Source organism: Lissotriton vulgaris, chromosome 2_1, assembly GCF_964263255.1.
Source record: "Lissotriton vulgaris chromosome 2_1, aLisVul1.2, whole genome shotgun sequence".
NCBI lineage: Eukaryota > Metazoa > Chordata > Amphibia > Caudata > Salamandridae > Lissotriton > Lissotriton vulgaris.
This window is the reverse complement of record NC_141687.1, coordinates 1,413,955,415-1,413,982,313: the sequence shown is the minus strand read 5'-3', so window position 1 is coordinate 1,413,982,313 and position 26,899 is coordinate 1,413,955,415. Positions and strand designations below refer to the sequence as shown.

General features: G+C 48.3%; 1 protein-coding gene across 5 annotated transcripts in view; it reads right to left on the bottom strand.

Moving 5' to 3' along the window:
• The window catches only part of DIXDC1 (DIX domain containing 1), a 493,171-nt gene that overhangs the window by 318,462 nt on the left and 147,810 nt on the right, over positions 1–26,899 (bottom strand). The window contains exon 1 of one of the 5 annotated variants that reach the window (XM_086957180.1): positions 7,887–8,547. The exons of 3 other annotated variants lie outside the window; for them this stretch is intronic. In XM_086957180.1, the coding sequence (XP_086813306.1) occupies positions 7,887–7,946 (60 nt within the window). In that variant the 5' untranslated portion in view covers positions 7,947–8,547. Of the gene's footprint in view, positions 1–7,886; positions 8,548–26,899 lie in introns of those variants that run through there. One more of the 5 variants, XM_086957183.1, reaches the window with a different exon arrangement.

Below are 26,899 nucleotides of genomic sequence, written 5' to 3'. Positions count from 1 at the left end.
CTTAATCCAACACCGTTTTTTAGCTCACTGCACCATCCCAGCTCAGAACCTGGCTATATGCAAATTAGTCTGTCCCTGGCCCAGTGTATCATGGGAACAGGGCAAACCAAACTACCAAGCCAATTCTTTCACTGGGAAGGAAACAAGCTACCGGGGACTCTGTCTATCACCACCCCCTGTTGTTTAATTATTTTGTCCACCATAAGCATGGAAGGGCATACTCAGACGTGAGTCCCTAGCTCATTGCACCATCAGGATTCAAGCAAGCCGGGCCGAAGATGGCTGAAATGTCAGAAACCGGTCCCCGGTAGCTTGTTTCCTTCCCAGTGAAAGAATTGGCTTGGTAATTTGGTTTGCCCTGTTCCCATGATACACTGGGCCAGGGACAGACTAATTTGCATATAGCCAGGTTCTGAGCTGGGATGGTGCAGTGAGCTAAAAAACGGTGTTGGATTAAGCCCTGATCTCTTGACTGGTTGAGAGTATTCTGCTTAATTCAGAAACTCTGTCCATCACCACCCCCTGTTGTTTAATTTTATAAGCAGTACCAGAATGGCTTTTTATTCCACTGAACATTTCTACGGGCGGCTGAAGCCACAGGAGTGTTGAAGGCCCATGGCCGTTGCTGGCTTCTCTGCTCTTTCTCCATCTTCTTGACTTTAATACCAGTAGGAACAGGAGGGCTTCAGGCGAGAGAGAGCTCAAAAATGGAGGAGAGAAGGACAAGAGGCAGCGAGACAGCACAGAAGGGGAGACAGAGTTGATGGATGGGGGTGAGAGCGAGGGAACGGCAGGGAAGGGAGAGAGCAGGGCTGGACTGACCAATTTGGCTAGGGCTGCTTTTAATTCTCAAGTTGTACCAAAGTGTCTAATTCCATGGGATATATATTATAGATCCTGGAAAGCCTGGTCCCATACACATTTTTATGATTTCCGCATGAGATAAATTGACATGCAATTAATCTTAACAGAATTATTTATATTATTGGTAGTTATCTTGAACATGTGGTATGGATCACGCCATCCTGGAGCAATGCTGAAAACCTCTGACTTTGCAGCTGTACTGTGAGTAAGCGGTCAGACGCTGACACACCACAAATGTCTAAGCTGGTTCCCGCTGGAATCAAACACTGAATCTAAGTATCCCGTCTGGCTTCAAATTTGTAATAAAAAACAGCCCATGTTTATTTGCAATTTAAAACCGAGTACCAAAATGAAGACCATCAAGGCTGATTCTATAACCTGGCACATTTGCCCAGGACTGCATGAGGCAGGACAATTCTTATATCCAAGAAAACCACATCATGTCAGCTCGGTTGCTCTATTGCCAAAGGGTCTGATGCCCAAATAAATTGTACTGAGATACAAATGTGCACAAATAAAACATGCTGACTTCATTTTTTGTTTAAATAATGGGTTGTGCACCAGCGCTTCACATGTAACATAAAAAAACGATGCCTTTCTAAAACAGTACAAGCATTATTTCTCAGTGAGTGAAAAGCACACCTTTTAAATGTGTTACTCAAGAGAAGTTTCCCGACGCTTTAAATTGCTGAGAGAGAGTAAGGGAGCACACATTTGATTGACGTGTTTTTTCTACTAGGGCCCAAAAACCTTTTGAGATCATTGGACACACTCTACAACATCAGATGCCCTACAGGCATGAACCGTTTTATCATATTTTTATCTTTATACAGGAAGTGAAGCCTAAATATAGAGACTTATTCTGAGGTTGTGGTCTTCGGCTGGGACTGTCACCGCCGCGGTCCCAGGAAGACCGTTGAACCTGGGATGCACTGCCGGCCAGATTACCAGTATAATCCAGGGCAGGCGGTGTGGCAGCGGTGTCACGGCGGTGAGTATGTTAGCCTCATAATATAGACTATACAGCATACCTCTGCAGTGACAGTGCCGAATGCTTGGCCATGCATGGTGTGGCACGCACCATTTTGTGCATGCCTCACAGTGCATGTACGACCATGCACTTGTGGGGCGGCACATCATAAGCCCCAGCACCTACCCCCATGGGCAAATTTGACCGGGGCTCTTTTGGGGGGCCTCCTCCTTGCCCTTCTGTCAGCTTTTTGGCAGGAGTCAAGCCATGAAAATGCTTGTGGGAGGGCAAGGCACAATATGGACGGCGGTGCCAGGATCGGCACTTCTTCCATTCCTTCTCATTTCACACACGGCCAGCACCGCCAGATTCAGGATCCTGGTGGTGCTGCAGCAGGCTGCTGGCGGTCTGACCACCGCACTCCTACTATGGTTGCAGACCAAAGTGGTCGGACCACCACCACAAGTATAGCAGTCCTAGGACCGCCGTTCTCGTAATAAGGCCCTGAGACTACTCTGGCACAGGCCATTTTGAGAGCAGCGCCTAGAAGTAGCTCAATTTGTGGAGTGCCATTCCTTGCACTCTCACTCACCAATGCCCTTTTCCCCCCACCCCCTTTTATCTTTGGTGCAGAGTTCTGAATGTCCTCGATTAGCGGACCTTGTTTCTTCTGTTGTTACAGTTGCCATTTTAGCACCCAAGTCAGAAAATTCCAGAAACATTTATTTTTCAGACTCTCTTCGCATTTCGTCAAAGTAGCCTCCTGCAGCTTAGTTTAAAACCGTAGCTGGGTAATAATTAAATTGATCTTCGACTGTAACATTTTTAACATTTTTTTTTCTTTAAACGCAAAATGTATAATTCGTTGAAAGGCAGGCCCAACAGATTTGAGGAAAGCAAACCCCTAAGCTTTAAGTCGCAAACCTGCCCATGTTGTTTTCCTCAGGCACCTGCTGATGTCTCAATTTTTTGGAGTCTTGCCAACAATCCCTGGAGTACCCCAGGCAAAGCCAATCAGGCATATATTGTTCTGGAGAACTGCTGGTGGGCAAACATTCCTCCTGCAGTCAGGGGTGTATTTTCAGGAAGGCGGGGAGTTGGGGTGCTACACTCCCCTAATACATGTATTCTCTAGCAAATAGTGGGTACAGGGACGTTCAGTCGGGTGAGGTTTCTGTTGGATTTCACCTTGGACTTTTACAGGCAAACACAGAGAAAAACATACACACACACACTCTCTCTCTTCTCTGTTTTTAAGCTCTTTGTTATTGCCCAACATATATTGTTTTAAGTAACTAACAATTCGCACTGCTCTCTCTTTCCACCACCCCTTAAGCCCCCTCATGCCCTGCTTGTCAGATAATATATTTTACCAAGATACGCCAGCGTGATTGTTGGGAAATATAAAGCTCCCCCCCCCCCTCCCACTCCTACTGATGAAGCCACAATCCCGGCCTACAATTCTTACTAAGTGGGACATGTCCATTTTTCTCAACATCTTGAGAGTTTGTGTCCCTAGATTTACCATCTCACTCTCTGTCGTGCACTTTGGAAGCAGTAGGCTGTGAATAAGGGTGTGGCATCCTTATGAAGTACAGGATGGGGTTCTGAGAGGAGGTGTGTGTTGTGTGTGAGAGAGTCTTTGTGCGTTTATGGGTATCTGCGAATCTGCGTGTACCTAGGGTTCCACTTTGCTCAGTAGCTCAGGACATGATGCATTCTCGGAGACATAATCTTGGTTTTCCTCAACCGAACGAATTCATCTGGGACTCCTACAGGCAATGCTTTGCAACAAAACTGCACATAGTGGATGGCGGAACACATAGAGAAAATTTGCACCACCGCAACCTTTGTGAGTCCTTTTTATGGTTATCAAACATTAAGTGTGTAACATATCATCCTACACCAACTGGTAAGATTTCATAAAGTATTCTATATTCTTTCTGCTGACATCCCCATTGGGCAGACTAAATACTGTGCACCATTACCGTTTTGAACTGACATTTCCAGATACCAATGGTGCCTAGGCAATTTTACCCTGAAATTTGGACTGAAAAAAGTGTGCAAAAAGTTCTTTATAAACTGATCAGTGGGTCCAAATGTTATTTTAACACTTGTCAGACAGTGCAATTATAGGTGCAAAATTGCGCCATTTTAATCTATGCAATATGAAAATGATGGTGCAAACTTGCCGCAGTACCACTGCCATATATCTAATCTGGAACTAATGGTGCAAGATCGTCACCAGCAGTTGTGTAATTACATGAATAAGCATAGTCAACAATACTAGGATGAGAAAACATTGAGAACAAATTCAAGAAGAATCGATGCTTTCTGAATACTATTATGGTTTCTTTGTTACATGTCTAATTACGACCAACACAATGGACTTATTACTTGGGGATAGTTGAGGGCTCGCTTTTGGAAGGTAACAGAACTAAATCATAGGAAGACAGTATTTTGCCCCAAAACACACAACTTGATTAAGTCACGTTGCTAAGATTTGAAGTTAAATGTTCAGTTCCACGATCTGGAGTTTCAGCCACTAGATCGCCTGTCTGCCCACATGTTATGTAGAACAACAGCTTCAACCTGTGCTCATCAGAGGTGGGTGGCAAGACCACCTTGCACAAATTCACAGAATAAAATCACAAGATTAAGATCTTTAATCCCTGGGACTGCCCACATTTCAATCCACATGCAAATAATGGGATTTTCCCAAGACATTGTCAAAGAAGGCTTTGATTGTGAAGGCTAGAGGGGGCAGTTTTTAGACCTTACTTACAGCCTAGCATCGCTACTTTAAAAAAAAAAAAACTATTGTGTACAATGCCAATACTAATATCAGGCCATTGTGCATTATTTGTTGGCTTGCTTGTCTATCTCGTTTGCTTTCCTTCCTATACCTGTGTTTGTCCCTTTCCATGAGTTTAGCTGATTTGCAGTGCACTAACTGGATGAGCTGTATCCTTCCACAAGTTACATTCGGTTAACATTTTTTTTTCTTTTTTCTTTCAGTGCTCCATAGTGTTATACATAGCTATGTGACCCCTTTCTTTAGGTCAGACCTAGAGGTGGCTTTATTTGTCTTGACAGCCATGTGTAATCATTATTATATCTCTCCAGGTTTCTTTAGACCTTAAGCTTGGGGTTCCGTGCCAGGCCTTAGTCAGACAGGATGCTGTGCCCTTTACATTTTTAGGTTGAGCCTGGGCAGCGCATGATCTGCTCTGTGAGGCATGCTGTATTCAGGTAGGGACTTGAAGCTCCGCCCAATCTCCGCCCATATTTTTCATTTGGTTGTCTCCACTGTAAACTTTGGCTGTTCATTGGCCAATAGGCTTAGTTGTCCCTCCTTAGTATCGCCTGGTCTCATTTTGTAACCTTCCATGGTGACAACCCTTGTTATGAGTGTTGTTACTCTGTAGGCTTTAATTACAGCCTCTGAGCACTATTATTTCAAATAGCGATAGGTCTCGCATCTGCGAGCTTAAGCTATTGGCATTGTAAACGGCAATGCCTTTTAAGTATCTGTTTTATGAACAACACATAAATAAAAGGCATTGCCAGTTACAATGCCAATAGCTCTAACTCTCGTAAATGCGAGACCTATTGCATTGCAAATGCTTGTTTAAATAAAAGATTCTAGAATGAGCACGAGCTGTGAAATCCGAAACTGCCGCTTCCGGCCAGATGACCCCCTCTTTCTAAACACGGGTTAGTCTTCAAACCTCATTTATCTGAGCCCCTCCTCCCTGCCCCCGGTATACCCACACACACCCATTCAGACACGCGCTGGGTTCAGATTGTTGCCGCAAAACTGCCAACATGCCCCAAAGCACTGTGACCACATTCCAGGCACAGGGTTACTGTTACACTTTCGGGAAACAGCGTGAAAAAAAGCGTTTTCCCTCTGTGCATTTTTTACGGGGCACTCTTGAACTGACTCGTTACATTCTGCCTCAGCTCACTGATGCAGCAGCTTTTGCTGGTACACGAACAATGCGACTTTCACAAAGTGCACAGTCAGTCAGCTCTGCAACAGCAACAGCAACAGCAACAAAGTCTCCCGTTCACCAGAACTGGCAGCACACGCTGGTTTTGTGCTGTTCTACGTTATGTATAATTGTTACATTATCTCACATAAATGGCACGTATGCTTCCTACGGAATAACTGCTTTTTGTAGCACCGATGTTGTCTTTTCTAGACACTATATGCTGCCACTTTCCATGCGACCTTACACGTGGTATTGGTGACATTTATGGTAGGGGTCGTGTTTGGTCGCGTGCTCTCTGTTATGCTGCATGCTCCATTCTAGGGTACTGATATGTCCTATGACATGTAGTGTATTGTGACAGGGTATAAATCACACTGTATGGCACACTATGGCCTATTCTATGTTTGATTGTAAAGGGTTGTATGCAGGGGCTTCTATTTATAGTTAAGATACAATAATAGTGTTAAGAAAGACATGCAATGTCACAGAGGCAATGAGGCGTGAGGTTCAATAAATGACCATACATATATGTATACATCCCATGGTATACACATAGGAGCAAGATCAAAGAAGGTAATCACACACCATAGTCTAACCTAACCTGACATAAAAAGGCCACCAGCCTAGTGAAGGAAAAAAAAACACAATTCACTTCTCCGGGACCTGCATCCCTAACAATCACCACAAAACAGACATTTAAAGAAACTACTTTGTTTGATGATGTAAGCTGGGGTTTCAAAACTATTGTGACTTCATTCATCCAACGGCCCCTTTTACCTAACCGAATCTAAAGTAACACACATAAAACAATTTAAAATAACCTAAGCAAAATTAACATGAACTAGACTAAGCCAACCCAACCTAATCTGCGAAACCACGAGCTAAAATAACCTAAAGTCAGCTAACCTAAGATTAGCAAAGGTAAAGTTACCTAAAGCAGTCTTAAATTAGTAGCTAACTTTACCAAAGGTGAGGTAACTCAATCTAAAATACTGTAACCAATGTAACCTAAGCTATAATAATATAAGCTAACCTAAACTGGAGTTAACCTAACCTGACACTAACTATCCTAAAATAACCTAACCTACTGTAGCATAAGGTAAAGAAACCTGAGCATAACTAAACTAACCAAGCGTAAACTAAATGAAGCAACGAAAGCACAAAATGACCTAACCCAGTCCAAACTAAGCTCAACTAAGGTAACCTAATATAAGCTAACCAGTGTCAAACTATTAGAAACCAAGCTAAATTACCCAATGTCAAGGTAACGACAAAAATATCCTGTTTAAACTTAACCTAACCACGGCTAAGCTAGTTTAACCTACCCCAACGTAAGGTAGCCCATGCTAATTTATGTAAAATAACCCAGATTTATTTTTAAAAAACGACCCTAATGTAAAACTCCTTAAAGTAAACTAAAGTAACCTAAGCTAACCTAGCCATAGCTTCGTTAACCTAAGGAAACCAAACCTGCCCTAAACTTAAGGATAAAGTAACCAAAAGCAACATAATGTAATGTAATCCAAAGTAATTTACGCTAACAGAACCTAAGCTACAGTACAATAAAATAAAATATACTAGCCTACATAAAATAACACAAGATAACTTAACCTAACCTGAGGTAAACTATGATAAACCCAAAATAAGTAAAGTTATTGTGAATTTAGGTAACATAAACTATCTTAAATTGACCCAGTCTAGGAAAAGCATATCATGGTGTAGCTTGGCACAGTCTAACGGAGCATAGATTAACATTACTTAACAACACAACAGAACACAAAATTGCCTAACATAACAGATCACATTTTAGCGTACAGTAGCATAGTACGACAATGCATGGCAATATGATGAAATAAAAAAGTACAGCATGCCATAATATGTATGGCATGAGTAACTGAGGCACAACCTGGTATAAAATGTTACGGTCTGAAGTCTTTCTAGCATGTATTCACGAGTACACATTACATGGCCCGCTGGAGGCAGGTCGACTGTGGGGTAAAGACACATATGGTGGTGCTGTAAAAACATGCATTCACAGGAGAGGCGCCTCTCACCTCGGTGACGCCTTCTTGCAGGATGTCCTGTAAGCTGCCTCTTGCCAGGCAGGCGAGCATCCTTCCCTTCTCCCAGGGGCCGCTCACCGGCCCCCAAACCTCTTCATGGGTCAAGCCCTGAGGACGCCCTTATCCAAGGCTCGAGCGCCTCACTGCCCCAACGAGACCATCGCCATGAGCTCCTGTGTGCATCTCTGCGCCTGTCCCCGGGTCACTGCCTCTCATGGGTGTCCTGGGAAGTCCTGGCAGCTGTCCCTGCTCTGTGTACTTCTTGCGAGCAGCGCCGCTCTCTGGCACAGACCCGGGGACCACCCTCCACTGTGCAGGCGCTTGTATCAGCCGGACAGCCAGGGGTAGGGTCTGGAACTTCTCTGTGCAGTTCCGCGTGCTCAGCTCCTGTGATGCTTCCGAGGGCAGCTCCTTGCCAGACCAGACCTTGCCGGGCAGACCCTATGAGCAGGCCCGGGCGCGCGCCCCGTGCTCAGGTCCTCCGCGCGCCCCCCGCGTGCTCAGGTCCTTCGCGCGCCCCCCGCGTGCCGTCCCGTGCTCAGGTCCTCCGTGCAGCCCCGGGTGCGCACCGCAGCTCCGCTCATGACACAGGACACCAGGCGGCCGGCTCTGGGCATGCCCAGCAGCAGCAGCAGCGGCCCCGGCCGGCTCTGAGCGCGAGCCTCATGTCACACGTTTCTGTGGCAACCCGCGGCTCGCAGGATGGAGAGGCCAGAGAGCAGCACATGGAGCGCATTAGAGCAGCCGTTAACTGACGCCACCCCCAGGACATTTCCGGCAAAGCCCGTTTTTTTCACCAACGTGACTGAGTGAAAAAAGAGTGCGCCCGCCCTGAAGTTTATGGACCCCTATAGCACTGGTAAGCCTGCATGGCGTCAGTGCGCCTCCTGTACAGATACCTCAGGGTAACTGACTGGCTTTTCAAAAGGGCGCTGGTAAGATAGTCCTGTGGAATAATGCGCCTGCTGCAGAGATCTCCGAGTTACCTGGAGGCCATGTGTTTAAATTACAGCAATATAGACCTCATAGTGCACAGATTCAAATTACAGATAGCGGGTTAACACGCCTGCTGCAAACATATGCTTTTACTACATTTGCGTGTCTTGAATTCATATTGTAGAGACAGAATGTACAAGTAAATAGATGCAATGAATGAAGGTGGGTGATGGAGCGAGGTAAAATAAATCTTGCACAGACTAAAGTACGTGTTATAAACATATGTGTTTATATCTATATATATGATTTTCTAAACCTCTCTGCACCATAGGTTAATGTCACTCAAAACAGTGGTATTAAATTCGCGGATAGTAAAGGAAAAGGAGTCAAAGCCACACAGATTCAAACTAGTTGTATATAGTTGTAATAGCATACTTTTAATCGCGCTTTCATACTTATGTCAACGTCTCCAGTGCCTTGCAGACCAGGGCTCAGCGGTTCTGATTCTGTGGTGCTTGAATGAGAGAAGGGTCTTGGTAGCGGTGTCATCTTATAATGTCGCATACTGGTGTTGTGTGTGGTGTCCAGAGAGTGTGGTCCAGACTTGACGTAGTAGAACGTGAGTGTGTTTTTACGCAAGTGGAGGATGGAATGATAGGTCCTCAAGCAGTTTATAAAAAACACTTGAGGGTGCAGTCTTGGAGGCACTTGAGTCAGATTACGGGAAGTGCCAGGATTTAACACCTCTTCTGAACTGAAAGTGATTGTTTAAGGATTTTTTGAAGGATCTGATTTGCTTTGGTTGTTTATTCCACAGTCGGAATGTGTGAGGAGCAGCTGCCTCATGTGCAGTTTGTTTGGAATGATGGAATTATCAGCCGCGGGTTCGTTCTTGATCTGAAATTTCTTCTTTGATTGTATTTTTGAGGCATGTTACCCCACAGATCTCTGAAAGAAGCACATTAACCTACTGCGCTACATTAGCCCATGGGGAGAAAAAGATAATGTAACGCAATGCAACTGGACACAAGTAGTGTAACAAAAACTGGAATAAAGGAGGGAAAAAGTAAACTCTGGGAGTGACAGAAGGATATATGGCGCGTAAGGATAAATCAGGAGACCTTTAAGGTGGGGGGGTGGGGGGGGTGATTGTGGTAAAATTAAATACAGTAAATTCGGACTTGCATTATTGCAGAGTACTTAGATACCTGGCTCTGACTCGGCTGGAGCTACACAGCACTACAAAAAAAATGAATAAACAGAAAATATCGTGAAAATGGCTGAAAGGGATACACATGGCTTAGTTCCCTGGCAGCCAGTTCTAGCTGTAAACACCGAAGCCACATGTGGAAAGTCAGTGCATTACTCACAGTAGAGGCCATGAATTATTCAGGGCTGAAAATGATCTTTCTTTGCCTTTGCTCATTGGACTCTGCATAACCAGGATGTGAAGCAAGTAAACACACTCGCCGCCAGGCCTACTTGTGGGTTCAGTATGCAAGCATATTGTAACTTTCTGTGCCATTCACGAAGAAACTACTTCCTATGCTTATGTTGTTAAGCGCTAGAACGTATGGTTATCTAAGGGCATTGCTTCGTTAAGCTTTTGGAATCTTTAGGATAAGAGAGGTCTAGTGCAGGAAGTGAATTTTCAGTAATGGTAAGGTCATCTTGCTTGTGAAGATGTGCATTTTTAGTCTTTGGCAGAACAAGGTGACTGTTGGAACAGCTGTAATGACGAGATAAAAAGAAACCTACTCCAGGATTTTAGAATATTTGTCCTCTGTGGGCTCATTTTTGCTTTGTCATTGTGGTTCATCCACCTTGAGTTGGAAAGCACACCTTATGCCATGTGGTGGAGCTAGAACTGATGGGCTACTCTGAAAGATGTTACAAAACCCAGCTCTCCACCAACAAGCGGAGGAACTGTCTATAATCCAAAACTCAACCAGATACAATTCAAAAATACCTAATTCTGGAATCAAACACACATCCAGACACCATCAAGCACAGACACAGTTTTACAATCAAAACACCAAAAGAGATACTAATAAATTTGTGCATAGTCTGGAATCCAAAAACCATCATACATAGATAAATGTTTCTAATCAAAAAGCCCAAACAGATACAAACACAGGGACACCCAACTGCCATCTGGAATCAAAAACCCAAACGGAAATCAATAAATACAGGCAAGTCTCACATCTAAAACCTGACCATATATCATCAATCCCAGGGACAATCTATAATAGAAAACAGAAAGTAGATAACAACAAATATGAGGATAGTCTGGAATCTAAAACCCAATTAGATATAATCAAACACAGGGACAATCTAGAATCACAAACTCCACCAAAAAACATCAAACACAGGAGCAATCTATGAACAAAAATGCAAACAGTACAGATAACAACAAATACAGTGACATTCTCGAATCAAAATCTCGAAATAGATATCATTAAAAATGGGCACCATCTAGAAACCTAAAACCCATTCAGACAAGATCGAACAGGAGGACAATCTGGAATCAAAAATCCAAACAGATGCCAACAAATATGACCACAGTCTGGGGTCTAAAACCGAATGACACACTATTAAATAGAGGGACAGTATGGAATTAAAAGTACCAGCAGACATTGCCAAACATTTGGACATTCTAAAATGCTAAACTCTGCCAGATGCCATTAAACAAGGGGACTGTTTGAAATCAAGAAAGGTAAAGATGCCTTCAAGGGACTTTGTTCAATCTAAGTTTTGTTATTTAAAATTAATATGAGAAGAACCAATTTATCGTCCTTATAATGAGTGAATCAAAATGGATCAAATTGTGTTGTCAACATGAAACATATAAACAAAGACACAGGGTGTATACGAAAAAAGTGTTTTTATCAAATAATTCATTAAGAAAAATCAGCTTCATATACAGACAAATAAGCGAATAAGATTTTAGGACTGTGGGTACACATAAAAACAAGCATTAGAAATGCAATAGGTCTCGCAGCATTAGAGTTAGTGCTTTTAGAATTGTTTATGGGTTTTTTTGTAAATCTTTAGCATGAGGTTGAGGGTGAGTGAGGGTGAGGGGTTGAGGGTGAGTGAGGGTGAGGCTGAGGGGTTGAGGGTGAGGGTGAGTGAGGGTGAGTGAGGGGTTGAGGGTGAGGGGTTGAGGGTGGGTGAGGTGTTGAGGGTGAGTGAGGGGTTGAGGGTGAGTGAGGGGTTGAGGGTGAGTGTGAGTGAGGGTGAGTGAGGGTGGGTGAGTGTGAGTGAGGGTGAGTGTGGGTGAGTGTGGGTGAGGGATTGAGGGTGAGGGGTTGAGGGTGAGGGGTTGAGGGTGAGTGAGGGTGAGGGGTTGAGGGTGAGGGGTTGAGGGTGAGTGGGGGTGAGTGAGGGTGAGGGGTTGAGGGTGAGTGAGGGTGAGGGGTTGAGGGTGAGTGAGGATGAGGGGTTGAGGGTGGGTGAGGGTGAGTGAGGGTGAGTGAGGGTGAGTGTGAGTGAGGGTGAGTGAGGGTGAGGGTGAGTGAGGGTGAGTGTGAGTGAAGGTGGGTGAGGGTGAGGGGTTGAGGGTGATTGAGGGTGAGGGTGAGGGGTTGAGGGTGAGTGAAGGTGAGGGTGAGTGAGGGTGAGTGAGGGTGAGGGGTTGAGGGTGAGTGAGGATGAGTGAGAGTGAGGGTGAGTGAGGGGTTGAGGGTGAGTGAGAGTGAGGGTGAGTGAGAGTGAGTGAGAGTGAGGGTGAGTGAGGGTGGGTGAGGGTGAGTGAGGGTGAGTGAGGGTGAGTGAGGGTGAGTGAGAGTGAGGGTGAGGGTGAGTGAGGGTGAGTGAGGGTGAGGCGTTGAGGGTGAGGTGTTGAGGGTGAGGTGTTGAGGGTGAGGTGTTGAGGGTGAGGTGTTGAGGGTGAGTGAGAGTGAGGGTGAGTGAGGGTGAGTGAGGGTGAGGGTGAGTGAGGGTGAGGGTGAGTGAGGGTGAGGCGTTGAGGGTGAGGCGTTGAGGGTGAGGCGTTGAGGGTGAGGTGTTGAGGGTGAGTGAGAGTGAGGGTGAGGGTGAGAGTGAGGGTGTGTGAGAGTGAGGGTGAGTGAGGGTGAGGGTGAGGGTGAGTGAGGGTGAGGCTTTGCTTTTGGCAACATTGTTATTTTTGTATTGCTGAATGCAAGTCAGCCTACTCAACAATAAAGTTTTAACAAAACCATCACAAAAGAAAACAAGCATTGCCAAAGGCAAAAGGCCCACCCTTGAAACAATTAGAAATGTGTCTGTCGTTCAAAATAGGATTTTTACGCAGCGTCCTTTATAGAAAGCATGTTGAGACACAAAATGTGTAAATAAAAAAAAACATAATATTTCATATCCTTTCATTGATCACTTATATTAATAACCACTGATATAGACTAGATTAAAGGCGAAGAAAGTTGTAAACCAGACACCCTTTACATAGACAATGTTTGTTTTAGTAAATCAGTCTTCAAGCTCTCATGAAGAAGCAGAGGGTTGTGATCACAGCTGTATGTTATTCACAGCTGTATGTTGTAATGCACCTCCCCGACATGTAACTCATGTTTGGAGTTAACTACAGATTTGTAATATTGAAACAGCGGCCAATGGGATATCAAAGGATGCAGATTAATGCAGAATGCCCAAGTACAAGGATCACAATAATCGACTTGTCATACTAAAGAGACCATGCCATAGGTTTCTCTATCACAGGAAGTGATGCACTTTGGGATGACCCAACCATTTACGGGTGCTAGATTTATGATTTAAATCTTACCAGGCATATCTTTTCCATAGATTGGAAGAAATGGAGCCATAAAGACCTATCGTTGGAATGACTTCCAGCATTACTTCACCCACACTTGTTAATTTGCCAATCTGATTGGCTGAACGAGTTGGATCACGCAATGAGATTGTCTCGTTTAGGCAATAGGCTTCCTTACTTTTGATTCAACTTACTATTGGGCGCTCTTTTAGTCAATGCTTCTGGCCGGTAAGTTTGCATTCTATTTTGCCATATTTACAAAACTCTACAGAAGCAGTCCCACATTTTTTTAAATATATAAGCATGTCAGGAAACAGTCCTTATGCAATACCTTCTGGTCGAGTTATTTTTAATAGTATTGCTAATTTCAGCAAGCAAACAATTAAAGAAGGTCCAGCCCCAGGCACATTCGCTCCATGACGAGGGCTGGCCAGCCGGGCCCTGCAGCTGTCTGCGGCCATCTTCCGTGAGCACCGAGTGCATTCATACACCATTCATGCGATGACTCAGGCAGCTGAAGGAAAGGTGTTTTCTCCAGAGCGAGCGCCTCACAACATCCGTAAGGCGGGAATTCCTCAAGTGGTGAAACACCTCGTCTGGCAGAGGCAGTGACTCCCCTGCGTGGGGCGAGGGCTCGGCCATCAGCCATGCTTTTATGAAGCACAAGGGAGTAACTGTTGCTTTCAAAAATAGCTCCAGACAACTTTTTTACACAATTTACCAATTGTTTCTAGTCAGTATTGCGTTGAAAGTTGTTCCGCTCGACCAGTCAGCGCCAGAGTGCACAGATACATGGCCCTATTAATAGAATGGCGAGTGCAGGGCAAAAGGAAGGGGCAGTAACATTTTAGAACTGGGAGAGGCAGGGGTGACTCATGCGCCGTGTTTTCAAATCAAAGGTAAGTAGAGGTAAGACTCCGAGTCCAGTGTGCCAGCATGTGGCTGACCAATGACTGTGACTTAATCTTACTATCCCGTAGGGAGAATGGCGAGTGCAGGGCAAAAGGAAGGGGCAGTAACATTTTAGAACTGGGAGAGGCAGGGGTGACTCATGCGCCGTGTTTTCAAATCAAAGGTAAGTAGAGGTAAGACTCCGAGTCCAGTGTGCCAGCATGTGGCTGACCAATGACTGTGACTTAATCTTACTATCCCGCAGGGACAGTAAACTGCCAGCAAAACATAGCAGTGAAATCATCTCATTTCATAGAACTGACCTTCATCCAGTCCCATGTGTTCTGCTACCCGCACTAAGCATTCTGGGACTTGTAGTTTCACCTTACTTCTCATAAGTAAGCCTAAAGGCGCCAACGTGAAGTAGTGCTGGTTGGAAACCGCGACAACTGGCTGCGCTCGGGTTAGATGACAGCTATAGCAAAAGCCCGGATTACCCCAGTGGCCCGAGAGATCACAGGATCCCAAACCGGAGCAGATGTTATACTGCACTCAGGCAAACAAAGGCGATCCAGAAAATAAGTAACAAGCAATTGAGGCTTGACTTAATACAGGCTACACGTTGAGAGGTGCGCACGCCTACAAATCTTCAGGGCTGAAGGCGGTAAACTGTTCACAGCATCTTGAATTAATCAAAGGCGTGCCACGCACTAACGACCTCTGGCCCCGGCTGGGCTGGGTGCTGCACAAAGCGCACAGAAACACGAGTTGCGCAGAAAACCTTTACTCACAAAACATTGTGCCTGTAGCAGGACAGTGGAAGTGCTGTCTTGATCCTAAAATTAACAAGACGGAGGGAAGAGAGGGGAGGGGGGAGGAGAGATGCGACACGGCGGGAAGGGGAGGGGGCGGTGCGGCTCAAATAAACAAACAAGCCGGAGGGAAGAGAGGGGAGGGGGGAGGAGAAATGCGACACGGAGGGAAGGGGAGGGGGCGGAGCGGGTTAAATTATACAAACAACAAGCTGGAGGGAAGAGAGGGGAGGGGGGAGGAGAAATGCGACACGGCGGGAAGGGGAGGGGGCGGAGCGGGTAAACAGAGACGGACATGCACGCGCCCGTGACTTTTAAGGTCAATGCGCATGCGCATAAGCTTAATGCGCATGCGCATTGACCTTAAAAGTCACGGGCACTGCAAGGAATCGCCACGATTCCTTGCAGTGTGGATAAAGAGTGGATAACTCGCAATAGTCTCGCTTGCTCGATGCGCATGCGCATCGACAGGCGAGACCTAATAAATTGCTAAGTGACTCAACAGAACCTAAAAGACACCTATCCCAAAACACATTGAGTAAAACAAAGCAAGGGATGAAGTGCAAAGTCGACGTTTCGGTTTCTTAGCAGTTATTTGATGAAACCATCCTCAGGACTGTAATCAGTTCAGATCTGTATAGAAATATTGTAGTCTGCAAGTTAAAAGATATTTACAGTTACAATATTACATTGGCTATATTCAACACACCCTGGTGACAAAACAATTACACTAAACTGTAGCGACAAAAGACATTATATTTACAACATATACGTGAACATAAAGTTCATGCTTCTAAAGACAATATCACTTTGTGGTTCATTAATTTAAAAGACAACAAGCATTGCATTGGTTTAATCTGTCCACAATAAACATTTACTTCTCATGTTCTATTTGTAGTAAAATCAAAAACATTCCAGAACCATTTTGTGTTCAAACAAACCATTTAACTCTTGGGTTGAAAGACCTAAATTACATCAGGGTCATTGTATCCATATCAAACAAATGGGCGCATACATTAAATCATTGCTATGACGACTTCATAGTTGCAAATCTATATGTTCAGCATTAATGCGAAATCATTCAATTAAAGAAATTATATATAGGATGTTATATGAAACCCTTTATGAATCAGTAGTGGTGTCCATCTAATAGTCTAGGTCTGTATGCTTTGTAAATACCTGTTTTACAAAGCTTACAATGTAATATTGTAACTGTAAATATCTTTTAACTTGCAGACTACAATATTTCTATACAGATCTGAACTGATTACAGTCCTGAGGATGGTTTCATCAAATAACTGCTAAGAAACCGAAACGTCGACTTTGCACTTCATCCCTTGCTTTGTTTTACTCAATGTGTTTTGGGATAGGTGTCTTTTAGGTTCTGTTGAGTCACTTAGCAATTTATTTTTATGTGTACCCACAGTCCTAAAATCTTATTCGCTTATTTGTCTGTATATGAAGCTGATTTTTCTTAATGAATTATTTGATAAAAACACTTTTTTCGTATACACCCTGTGTCTTTGTTTATATGTTTCATGTTGACAACACAATTTGATCCGTTTTGATTCACTCATTGTAAGGACGATAAATTGGTTCTTCTCATATTAATTTTAAATAACAAAACTTAGATTGAACAAAGTCCCTTGAAGGCATCTTTACCTTTCTATATTTACTTACCCAAGCCCTCAAGGGTATTCCGGGTTGCTCACTTCCTTAATAATTGTTTGAAATCAAAACACCATCCAGGCACCATCAAACATGGGGAAATGTGGAAATCAAAAATCCAACCAATCACCATAAAGCATGGGGACAAGCTGACATTAAAAATCCAACTAGGTACTATAAAACAAATGGGCATTCTGTAATCTACAACCCAAGCCGGTATCATCAGACAAATGCACATTCTGGAACTCAAAACACAACTAAACCCCAACAAACATAGGTACATTCTGAAATCCCATCACCACCCAGACACCATAAATGCATGGATATGCTAGAACCCAACTCCCTACGAGCACCATCAAATAACGTAGCATTCTGATCTACAAACCAACAAAAACTGGGGCAGTCTGGAATCCAAACCCAAGAGGCATCAATTGAGGACCAGACTGGATCAAAAATCCAATAAGGGACACTTAAAAACAATGACCGCCATTAATTATTTTTTTTAATTATGGGAATAGTCGGCATCTAGATTGGCTAAAGACTGCTGAAGTATTTTGGATGCAGTTGGCTGAAGTATTTCCAAATATATGACCTCTATGGTCCGGGCGCGGGCGGGGAAGCTTCCCCCTGTTGCCAAGAGGAAGCTGCCCACAGAGGACTGAATCCAGAATGATTGGATCAGTTCCCACTGAGAGTGATTGACTTACCTCAGTAGTGTGTCTCCATTTAATTGTTGATGGAAGCTATCACAAGCTCTTCCCTTTTGATTGAACAGTGGAGTAACCCTGCTGTTGGCCCATTTGCTCTTCTCAGCCTTGTCCTGATGAAGACCCCACCGTGAGGACTGAACTAACCCTTCATTCTAGGGTCCGAAACATTGACAACACACACTTCCTCCACAAGCTCTGATGACAGATTTTGTCTAACAGTGGATGTTCATTAGAGTTATGTGTATATCTAGGAACAACTGACCTATGTTAGGCCGGAGAGGTTCTATATCATGTACAACTGATGTATATATGTCACAAAACCTTTTCCCTGTCCTTCACTCACACGCTCATCACCTATTTCCCAACCCTCCCTTTTCTCTCTACACCAAGAGCACTGTAAATACGTACTGCACTGTTATTTGCTAGAGCAACTGTGTTGCTAATATCTAATGTTTTGACTAAAAATTGCATTGGGTGTCTATAATCCAGAAATAAAGTGGATTTATGCATCAAAAGAATAGCAAGGGGGGGGCGTGGCCAAGATGGCGGCCGGAGCAGACGTGTAGCCGCGGAGCTCCTCGCCCCGATCCCCTGAGAACCCCCCTGCAGCCCTAGATTCAGGCGCATCTGGCCCCCCACACGTCGCTATCATCACGACACAGTGTGGGGAGCTCCCGAGGACCCTGGTGTCTGCCGCGGAGGGCGTCTGAAGCGGACCGCATCGCCGCCGCTTGGCAAGGCGGGAAGACGAGGCGGGAAGACACCGAGCACCGAGCCCGGCGCTCAACAGCTTTCTCCCCGCTCTCGGGGGACCAGGAGTAGTGGCGGAGGGCCGGTGGGGAGTCGGAGACTGCCAGTTGAGGGAGACTCCCCCTCCGGTGACCACACGTGCCGTCCTCTGCCTCCGATGAACGGAGATCCCCCGGACTGTCCTGCGGCGCGGCCCGGTAGGGCTGCTACTTTACCCCCCGGCTTGGGCCTTCCGGCGGCGCTGTGTGCGGCCGGCCTCCTGCAGCAACCGGGCGGACGGCGGACCCGGGGGGGCCCTCGCACGCTGCCTCAAGAATCCCTGGGCGCCCGACATTGGAGGGCGCCCTGCACCAGTGGGACATCGACCTTCTGGAAGAGGACAAGCAGCGCACGGCGGACCTGGTGCCCGGCCTGGCCCTCCCCGCTCCGGACCCTGCGGGCGGGCTGAGACCCGGCTGGGCTGCACAACGGGGCCCTGCAGACGCCTGAGGGGGCCGCACACGCTCCGACAAAGACAGAGGTGAGGAGCTGGGCACTCGGGGGGCCTGTGATCGTGCCCCCGGCGAGGGGAGGGGGGTGTGACGCCAGAGACCCACCCCCCCCGGTGGTCGACCCTGTGACTCATCTTGCACCCTGTGACTCAGCTTGCACGTAAACTGCTCCCGGGTGCGCTGCTGCTCTGCCCCCTCCCCCCCCCCCCGGCTTGGGCCTACGCGAGCCCTGGGCCCGCCGACAACGCTGTATGCGGCCGGCCCCCCAGCGACAGGGCGGACGGCGGGGCCTGGGAGACCCCTGAGCCGACGCAAACTCAGCGACTGGAGCGGCCTGTGCCCGTGGGGCGCCTCGCGCCGAACCCCGGCTTGAGTGTTGCAGAAGAGGCCCGACTGAGCTGCATCACAGGGCCCCGCTGACCACGGCAGGGGCCGCGCACGACCCGCCGTCGACTTAGGTGGGGGGCTGGACACTCGGGGGGCCGGTGGTCGTGCCCCCGGCGGGAGGAGGGGAGCTTGGAGGCCGGGTTGGAGACCTTGAGCCACACTCGGTACACGCGCCGCACCCAGAGACTTACACTGCACCCTGGCCTCCGGGTAGGAGCTCGCGGCGGCGGCTACCCTCTCTCTACAAGGGCCCGCTCCTTTCTTCCCAGCACCCGGAGCTGCGTTGGTACCGGCGCTAGTGGACCCCCCTGACAGGGCTCCTTCACTGCTCTAGAACGTGGTCGGCCGGATCCCGACCCACCTAAGTCGAGCTCGACGCGCAGAGGGGGCCGTCCAATAAGCGAACTCTTCCAGAAATCTTCCTCCAAATCGGGGAAAACTCACTCGCCTACGATGCCGGCGACTCAAACTGCCACTCCGACCAAGGAACCTGCGGAGGCCCCCATCACGAAATCATTCCTGGAGTCCCTGTTCAACACGCTGCGCGAAGACTTCCAGACTCTGAAGCAGGACATGATGAGCGAACAACGGGAACTGCGCCGAGATCTGGAGGGCCTCAGGGACAGGGTCATGGCGGTGGAAGAATCGAACCAAACCCGGGGGGACGATCTGGTGCTCCTCCAGCAGGAAGTCATCCGCCTTCAGGAACAACAGGTGGGCCTCCAGGCCCACGCGGAGGACCTCGAAAACCGCTCTCGGAGGAACAACATAAGGGTCCGGGGCGTGCTTTTGAAAGCGGAGGGGAACAGCGTTACGGAATATCTCCAAGACCTCTTTCGGGAAGTTCTCGGTGAGGCGGCCGACTTCCCCATCCGTATTGACCGTGCTCATCGGGTAGGGTTGCCCCGCCGGGCCCCTGCCCCCCCCCCGGACATATTGGCGTTCCTCCCGGACTTCCCCCTGAAAGAGAGGATCCTGCGGGAAGCACGCAGGGCACGAACCATCCGTTTCCGGGACCACCCCGTCAAACTGTACCAGGACCTCTCGGCGATTACCCTCCAGAAACGCAAGGATTTCCGAGTGGTCACGACGTTCCTGAGGGACAAGGGGGTGCCCTACTCCTGGGGTCACCCGTTCCGGTTGATTTTCAAGTGGGAGGGTTCCCTGCACCAACTCCGCTCCCTTCAGGACACTTGCACCTTACTAGGTATCGACCTCCCAGACGACGACCCAGACCAAACCTCCTCTCAGGGGCAGTCGCAAACACCGGGCCCCCGCTCGTCCGAGGGCACCTGGCAACAGGTGAGGAGACGCCGAGGCTCCAGGCGCTCCCATCGCCCAGACCCGGGAACAATTGAGAGAGACAAGGCTGCAGCCATCGAGGAGGTGGTCAAGGACACCACTGTTGTACCCTGATTTATGCATTGGTGGGGGGCCATCTTTACACTGCTCCTCCGTACTGGGGGGGGGGGGTGAGGGGCGGCTGGGGCTGCCACTACCACACTCCTCTTCATCCACTTTACCTACAGGCCTAAGTTGACCCTGGATAGGCCTGGGACTAAGACTGGGGGTCGAGAGTTCCTTGTTGGGGTTAGGGTGGGTAGAGGGGGGACCGGGTGTTGGGCTAGGGGGTTCAGGGGCACTGGGGAGGGAAGGGACTCGGGAGAGCGGGGGGTCAAGATCTGGGTGGGATGGGGTGGGAGTTTCTGGTCCCCTCCCAGCGTGGTTCGTCTGGCTCGACACACACTGACATGGAGGCCGGGCGCACATAAGGCACACTGCATGCAAAGCCAAGTCCTCATTTCCCCTATGTATGGCTAACCCTCCGCTGAAAATCCTCACTCTAAATGTGAAGGGGCTTAACAACCCCATAAAGCGCAGAGCCGTCCTGTCCTTTCTAGAGCACTCGGGGGCCGATGTTTGTCTGCTGCAGGGAAACACACTTACTCTCTAAAGATTGGCACAGGATGCGCTCCAGGGCATTCCCGACACAACACTACTCCTCGACCCTAGAAAAGAAAGCGGGGGTGGCTCTCTTGGTCGCACGGCACTTCAAAGGGACTGTAGGAGATAAGGTGGCTGACATTAAAGGGAGGTTCCTAGCCTACACACTACACATAGGGGGGCTGGACATGGTGGTCGGGTCCTTATACGCCCCAAATTCCAAACAGGACTAATTTCTCAAGGGAGCACTAGCAGAGGCGCTGCAACCCAATGTTAAGGCTTTCCTGGTGGGTGGAGATACGAACCTAGTGATGAATCCGGACCTGGACAGGTCAGGCCACCGACAAGGGTTCGCGGGGGCAATCACACGAGAAGGGAGCCGCTGGTTGTTGGAGGAGGGGTTCACGGACCTGTGGCGCGCGCACCGTCCGAATTCTCCGGGATACACGTTCTACTCCCATGTACACCACACATACGCACGCATAGATCATTTCTTCGGCAGCGCTGAGGTGACCGCCTTGATGGAGGACGTAGAGGTGCTTCCGGCGGCGCTGTCAGATCATGACGCGCTCCTGCTGCACCTGCGAACCCCGGCGCTTCACACACGCAAAGGCAGATGGCGTCTCAATGACGCCCTCCTGCAACACGAGGGGGTCACGCAGAACCTCCAGGACCGCATTTCGGACTACCTACAGTCTAACGACACCCCGGAGGTCTCCCTGATGGCGGTATGGGGAGCGCTTAAGGCGGTGGTGAGAGGCGAGCTGATCTCGGTGGCCGCAGCGGAGGCGAAGATTCGAAAAGATAAAAGGCTCTCACTATCGGCGCGGGTGCTGGAACTCGATCAAGCACACAGCCGGAGAGGAGCACCCAGGATGTGGCGTCAACTTAAAGCGGCCAGAGCTCAACTGGCCAGTTTAGACCTGGACAGAGCGGAATACGCAGCTCTACGACTGCGCCACACGTATTAGGTGGGGGGGAACAGAACAGGACGCATACTGGCGAGCTGTCTCAAGGCTAAAACCCTGAATGCGAGAGTGCCCCCGGTCCATGCCCTGGACGGAATGATCGCCCGGGATGATGCCCACATCGCTGAAGCTTTTCGAGGGTTCTATGCCTCATTGTACACCGTGGATCCGCCACCGAAACAGGCAATCACTGACGCCTACCTCCGCAACACGGCCATAACACCCCTGAACGATCACGCCAAGGCCTCCCTTGATGCTCCTATCAGGACGGAGGAGGTTATCTCCGCGATCGCGCGTCTTAAGCCTCTGAAGGCCCCTGGCCCGGACGGCTTCTCGGCCACCTTTTATAAAACCTTCTGTCCTCAAGTCGCCCCACTGTTAACCAGGTTATTCAACTCATTCCAGGGTAGAGGTTCCATCCCTCAGGACATGCTGGACGCGGACATTGTGGTTATCCCTAAACCGGGGAAGGACCCGTCCCAGTGCAAGGCATACAGACCTATCTCCCTTCTCAATATTGACCTCAAACTGTTCACAAGCGTGCTGGCGGCTCGCTTGGGCCCGTGTCTACCGGGGATCATTGAACCGGACCAGTCGGGATTTGTACCCACCCGATAATGCGCGGATAACACTAAGAGACTGCTCCACGTCATTGATAAAGCTCACTACAATAGCTCCGACGCGGTCCTCCTATCCGTGGATGCTGAGAAGGCGTTTGACAGGGTGGAATGGGGCTACCTGGACGCTGTCCTGCAACGCTATGGGTTTGGCGACCGGTTCCGCACGTGGGTGGCCAGCTGCTACGCTACCCCACAGGCCAGGATCTCGGTTAACGGGATACGCTCGGACCCCCTAGACATCAGAAGGGGCACTAGACAGGGGTGCCCCCTCTCACCCCTTCTCTTTGCTCTGTACATCGAGCCCATTGCCCAGCGAATCCGAGACAACAGGCCCATCTCAGGCGTTCATTTTGGCGGGGAACCACAAACTATAAGCTTATATGCGGATGATATCTTGGTGGCCTTAGAGGACCCCTCGACATCGGTACCGGCTTTCCTTTCGGAGGTGGAGCGCTTCGGGAAGGTGTCCGGGTTCAAGATGAACCTGGAGAAATCCTTAGTCCTCCCCTTGGGGCGGAAGGCGAAAGCAGCGCGACAATTTGTGTGGGCCGGTAAACGTCCCCGACTCCGTAGGGATCTCAACACACGAACCACGGCGGAGGGCGGCCTTGGGGTGCCGGACCTCCTGCGCTATTTCCAGGCGACACAGCTCCGCTACCTCTTGGAGTGGAACAGACCCGGATCTGAAAAACGATGGCTGTTCCAAGATCGTGCCATGGGCCAAATGTCCTTATGGAAGGTCCCGTTGCTGCGCGGCCGGGACAGGCCCTCATATCTCAGGAAGTCCCCCATCACGAGAACTGTGATGCAGGTCTGGGACAAGGTGGCGGTGCCGAAGGGTCTCACCACATTCCCGTCCCCGATGTCCCCCCTTTTTGGGAACCCAGAGTTCCCCCCGGGTATGGCCCCTCGGTCATTCCCGCAGTGGCGCGACTCAGAATGCAAGGCGGCGGGCGACCTCTTCAACCCTGAGGGCTTTATGACTATCAGCACTCTGCAGGACTATTACACACTCCCGCACATACAACGCTTTCAGTACTTCCAGATTAGACACTGGCTTTTGGAGAAAGATGTGCTTCTTCAGGTGAGCAGGCCCCTCACAGCCTATGAACGCTGGCTTCACACGAAAAAGAACGACAGACACGCAATCACAGAATTGTACGCGATGCTCGGCCCCCCTCCCCCGCGGCCCGATCAGCGGGACAGAACAGGTGGGAACTAGAGCTAGGGTGTACCTTCACTGACAGGGAATGGCAGGACATATACTTCAGAGCTCACCACACCGCCCGCAATGTCGCCAGTAAAGAGGCAGCGGTGAAAATTGCGTATTATTGGCATCTCACGCCGGCCCGTTTACACCAAGGCAACCCACGCAGGGACCCCGGGTGCTGGAGGGGGTGCGGGCACAGAGGGACACTTTGATAAGCACTTCGACACAGAAATACCCCGATTCCCGGCCTACACACTCCTTGGCCTTCCCAATGCCATCACGTTCCCCCTGAAATCGGTCAGGGGCAGGCAGATGGGGCTGGCGATGGGAGCAGCCACTCACCATATCCTGTCACTATGGGGCACCCCCAGGAAACCCACACACGGGATGGCTCCACCGCCTATGGTACGTTATGGGAATGGAGAAAATACAAGCCTCCCTCACCCAAACAAAGGACACCTTTCTAGACATCTGGCAGCCCTTTGTCTCCCTCCTGTCGGGGGAGTTCCACGAAATTACTTGCCCGAAGTATCTCAGGGTACTTAGGCTTCCGAGAGATTTCCAGGGGGAACCCTGCTCACCTACCTAGGTGCCTTAACCACGCCTCCTATGCCACACGACCAACATCGAATTCACCACGCCGGGGAGGGGGATTGGGGGGTGGGTTAGGGGGAAGCGGGGAGGGTGGGGTGGGAGTTGGATGTTTGGAAGACAGGATCGTCGATCACTTCTACGTGCAAGCCAATCGGGGCGACTGGACATGCACCCTGCAAACACTTGAGACCCTGCCGAGGTGAGGTGTGGGGTATTGATTCCTGATAAGGCGACCGCATGCTCGCCCGAGATGTTGTTGTAACCTGAGTCTTCTGTGTTGTATTTTCAATAAAAAGATTTAAACCAAAAAAAGAATAGCAAGAGTGGTGAATGCTATATTATTTTTGTTTCGCTACAAGAGTTGCTACCGCGACCATTTACTTATTTGTACTGCAATACTTACCCAGGTCGGGTATTTTTTTGTGGGTTACCCCTTTGATACTCAACACATGATCCAATACCATGGCACAACAAGAGCATGAATGCCTTCCTACAGTTGAGAGAAAATCTCTGTCGAGGCCTGGCTCTCAGAATGCCAGATTACAGTAAAGAGTTTGTGTTATATTGCAGTGATAGAGAGGGCTGTGCTCTCTCAATACTTACCCAAACGCATAATGATTTCTGATGACCAGTCGCTTACTATTCTCTGGCACTTGACTACATAGCCACAGGACTGTCCAGCTGCCTTAAAGCAGTCGCAGTTTCAATGTTAGCATCGGGCAGAGTGAGAAAATAGTTATTGACTATCCTCTTATAGTGATGGTCTCTCACTCTGTAGATGTATTTCTTACTCGTACTAGGACACAACACCTGACCATCCTACTAATCTGTTATGAGCAGATCATACTTGCTGCTGGTGTTGTAGCCTCAATCCTCCCTTGCTGTTACCTTTTCCTGAGCATGGAGCTGAGGGGGGAGATTCAGAATCACTGTCTCAATGCCATAGAATTGTGCACCAAGCCCAGACCCAGTATTAAAGATGAACCCCTTGCAAAGCCTGATTATGTACTCTTTGTGAACGTCTGTTGCTTGAGAGATGATGGGGAAATTCGACAGCTGCCTATGTAGTCTGTGCTGTTCACTATGTAGTGAAAACTTCTGACTCAGCAGTGTAACTTCTGCTCAAGCGGCTTAACTGGTTGCGCTTGCTAGACCTTGCTGTGTCTCTGACCGATTGAGAGATACAATTTTAAGTCGATTTGGCTTTGGTGTTGTCCATGATTTCGTACAGTTGCGATCACAAAGGGGATTTATGACATCATCAGGATCTCTGATCCAAAATGGTAAAAATGTCATGAAACATCTCAGGGTATAGCAGATGTGCCAATGAATTGCAATTGTAAAATGTGCAGCACACAGGAGAGGAAGTTACTTTGTAACAGCTGGTAACCTGTATGCCAACGAAGTCACACAGTACTGCGCTCATGGGTACTTTTAATGGGTAATGCTTAAATGAACCCGAAATTAGACACATTTCATTTTTTTCTGATGCTGATACTTGGGTGGAAGTTCAGAGAATGAAACATGTAGTGCCAGAAACTGTATAGCAGAGTTGGGTTAAAGCAGGATGTGTGAAGAATGAGGATGAGATTTGGTGTTCAGGTGATGGAAGACCTGCGTTGCCAGACAGTGTGCTGCCTCCGATGGCCAGACATTTTCATGGTCCCACATACATAGGGAGGGATGTGATGTTAGGGGTGTTTAGACAGTTCTGGTTTAACCCCAAGGGTTTTGGGTGAGAATCTATGCCATAGATGTGTTGTCTGCAACAGATGAATGTAGGGAGAAGCACTTATGTAGCCATAAGCCATAAATGGAGATCCGGAGGTCTCTTCAATAGATTATCAAAATGCCTGTGTGTGAAGGGCTGAGATATGTCCTGGATACAGCATGCATTTTCTCTGTTGGTTAAAGCGAACCCCACGAGGAGGAACAACAGTCTCACTGTAAATAAATTGCTGTGGCATGAAGTGATACCCAGGTTTGGATTTCCAGTTTCTTTGGAATAAAACGGAGTGGCTCGTTTTAATAAAGAAGTCCTGAAAATGCAGCGTGTGGGTCTGCAGGTGGAACAACGATATCACTGTAGTTGCCGACCTGAAGCTTCAGGCATTGTGGAGCAGTGAATGGGACACTGAAGTGCTGATTGGCAAAAGTGTGCGTGCCTACCTCCTTTGATGTTAAAGAATTTTTCAAGGTACTCCTGATTGGCTAACAGCACTTTTGCTGCACATGTTTCTCATGGGAGGGCCATGAGATTGCCTGCTGTGCCT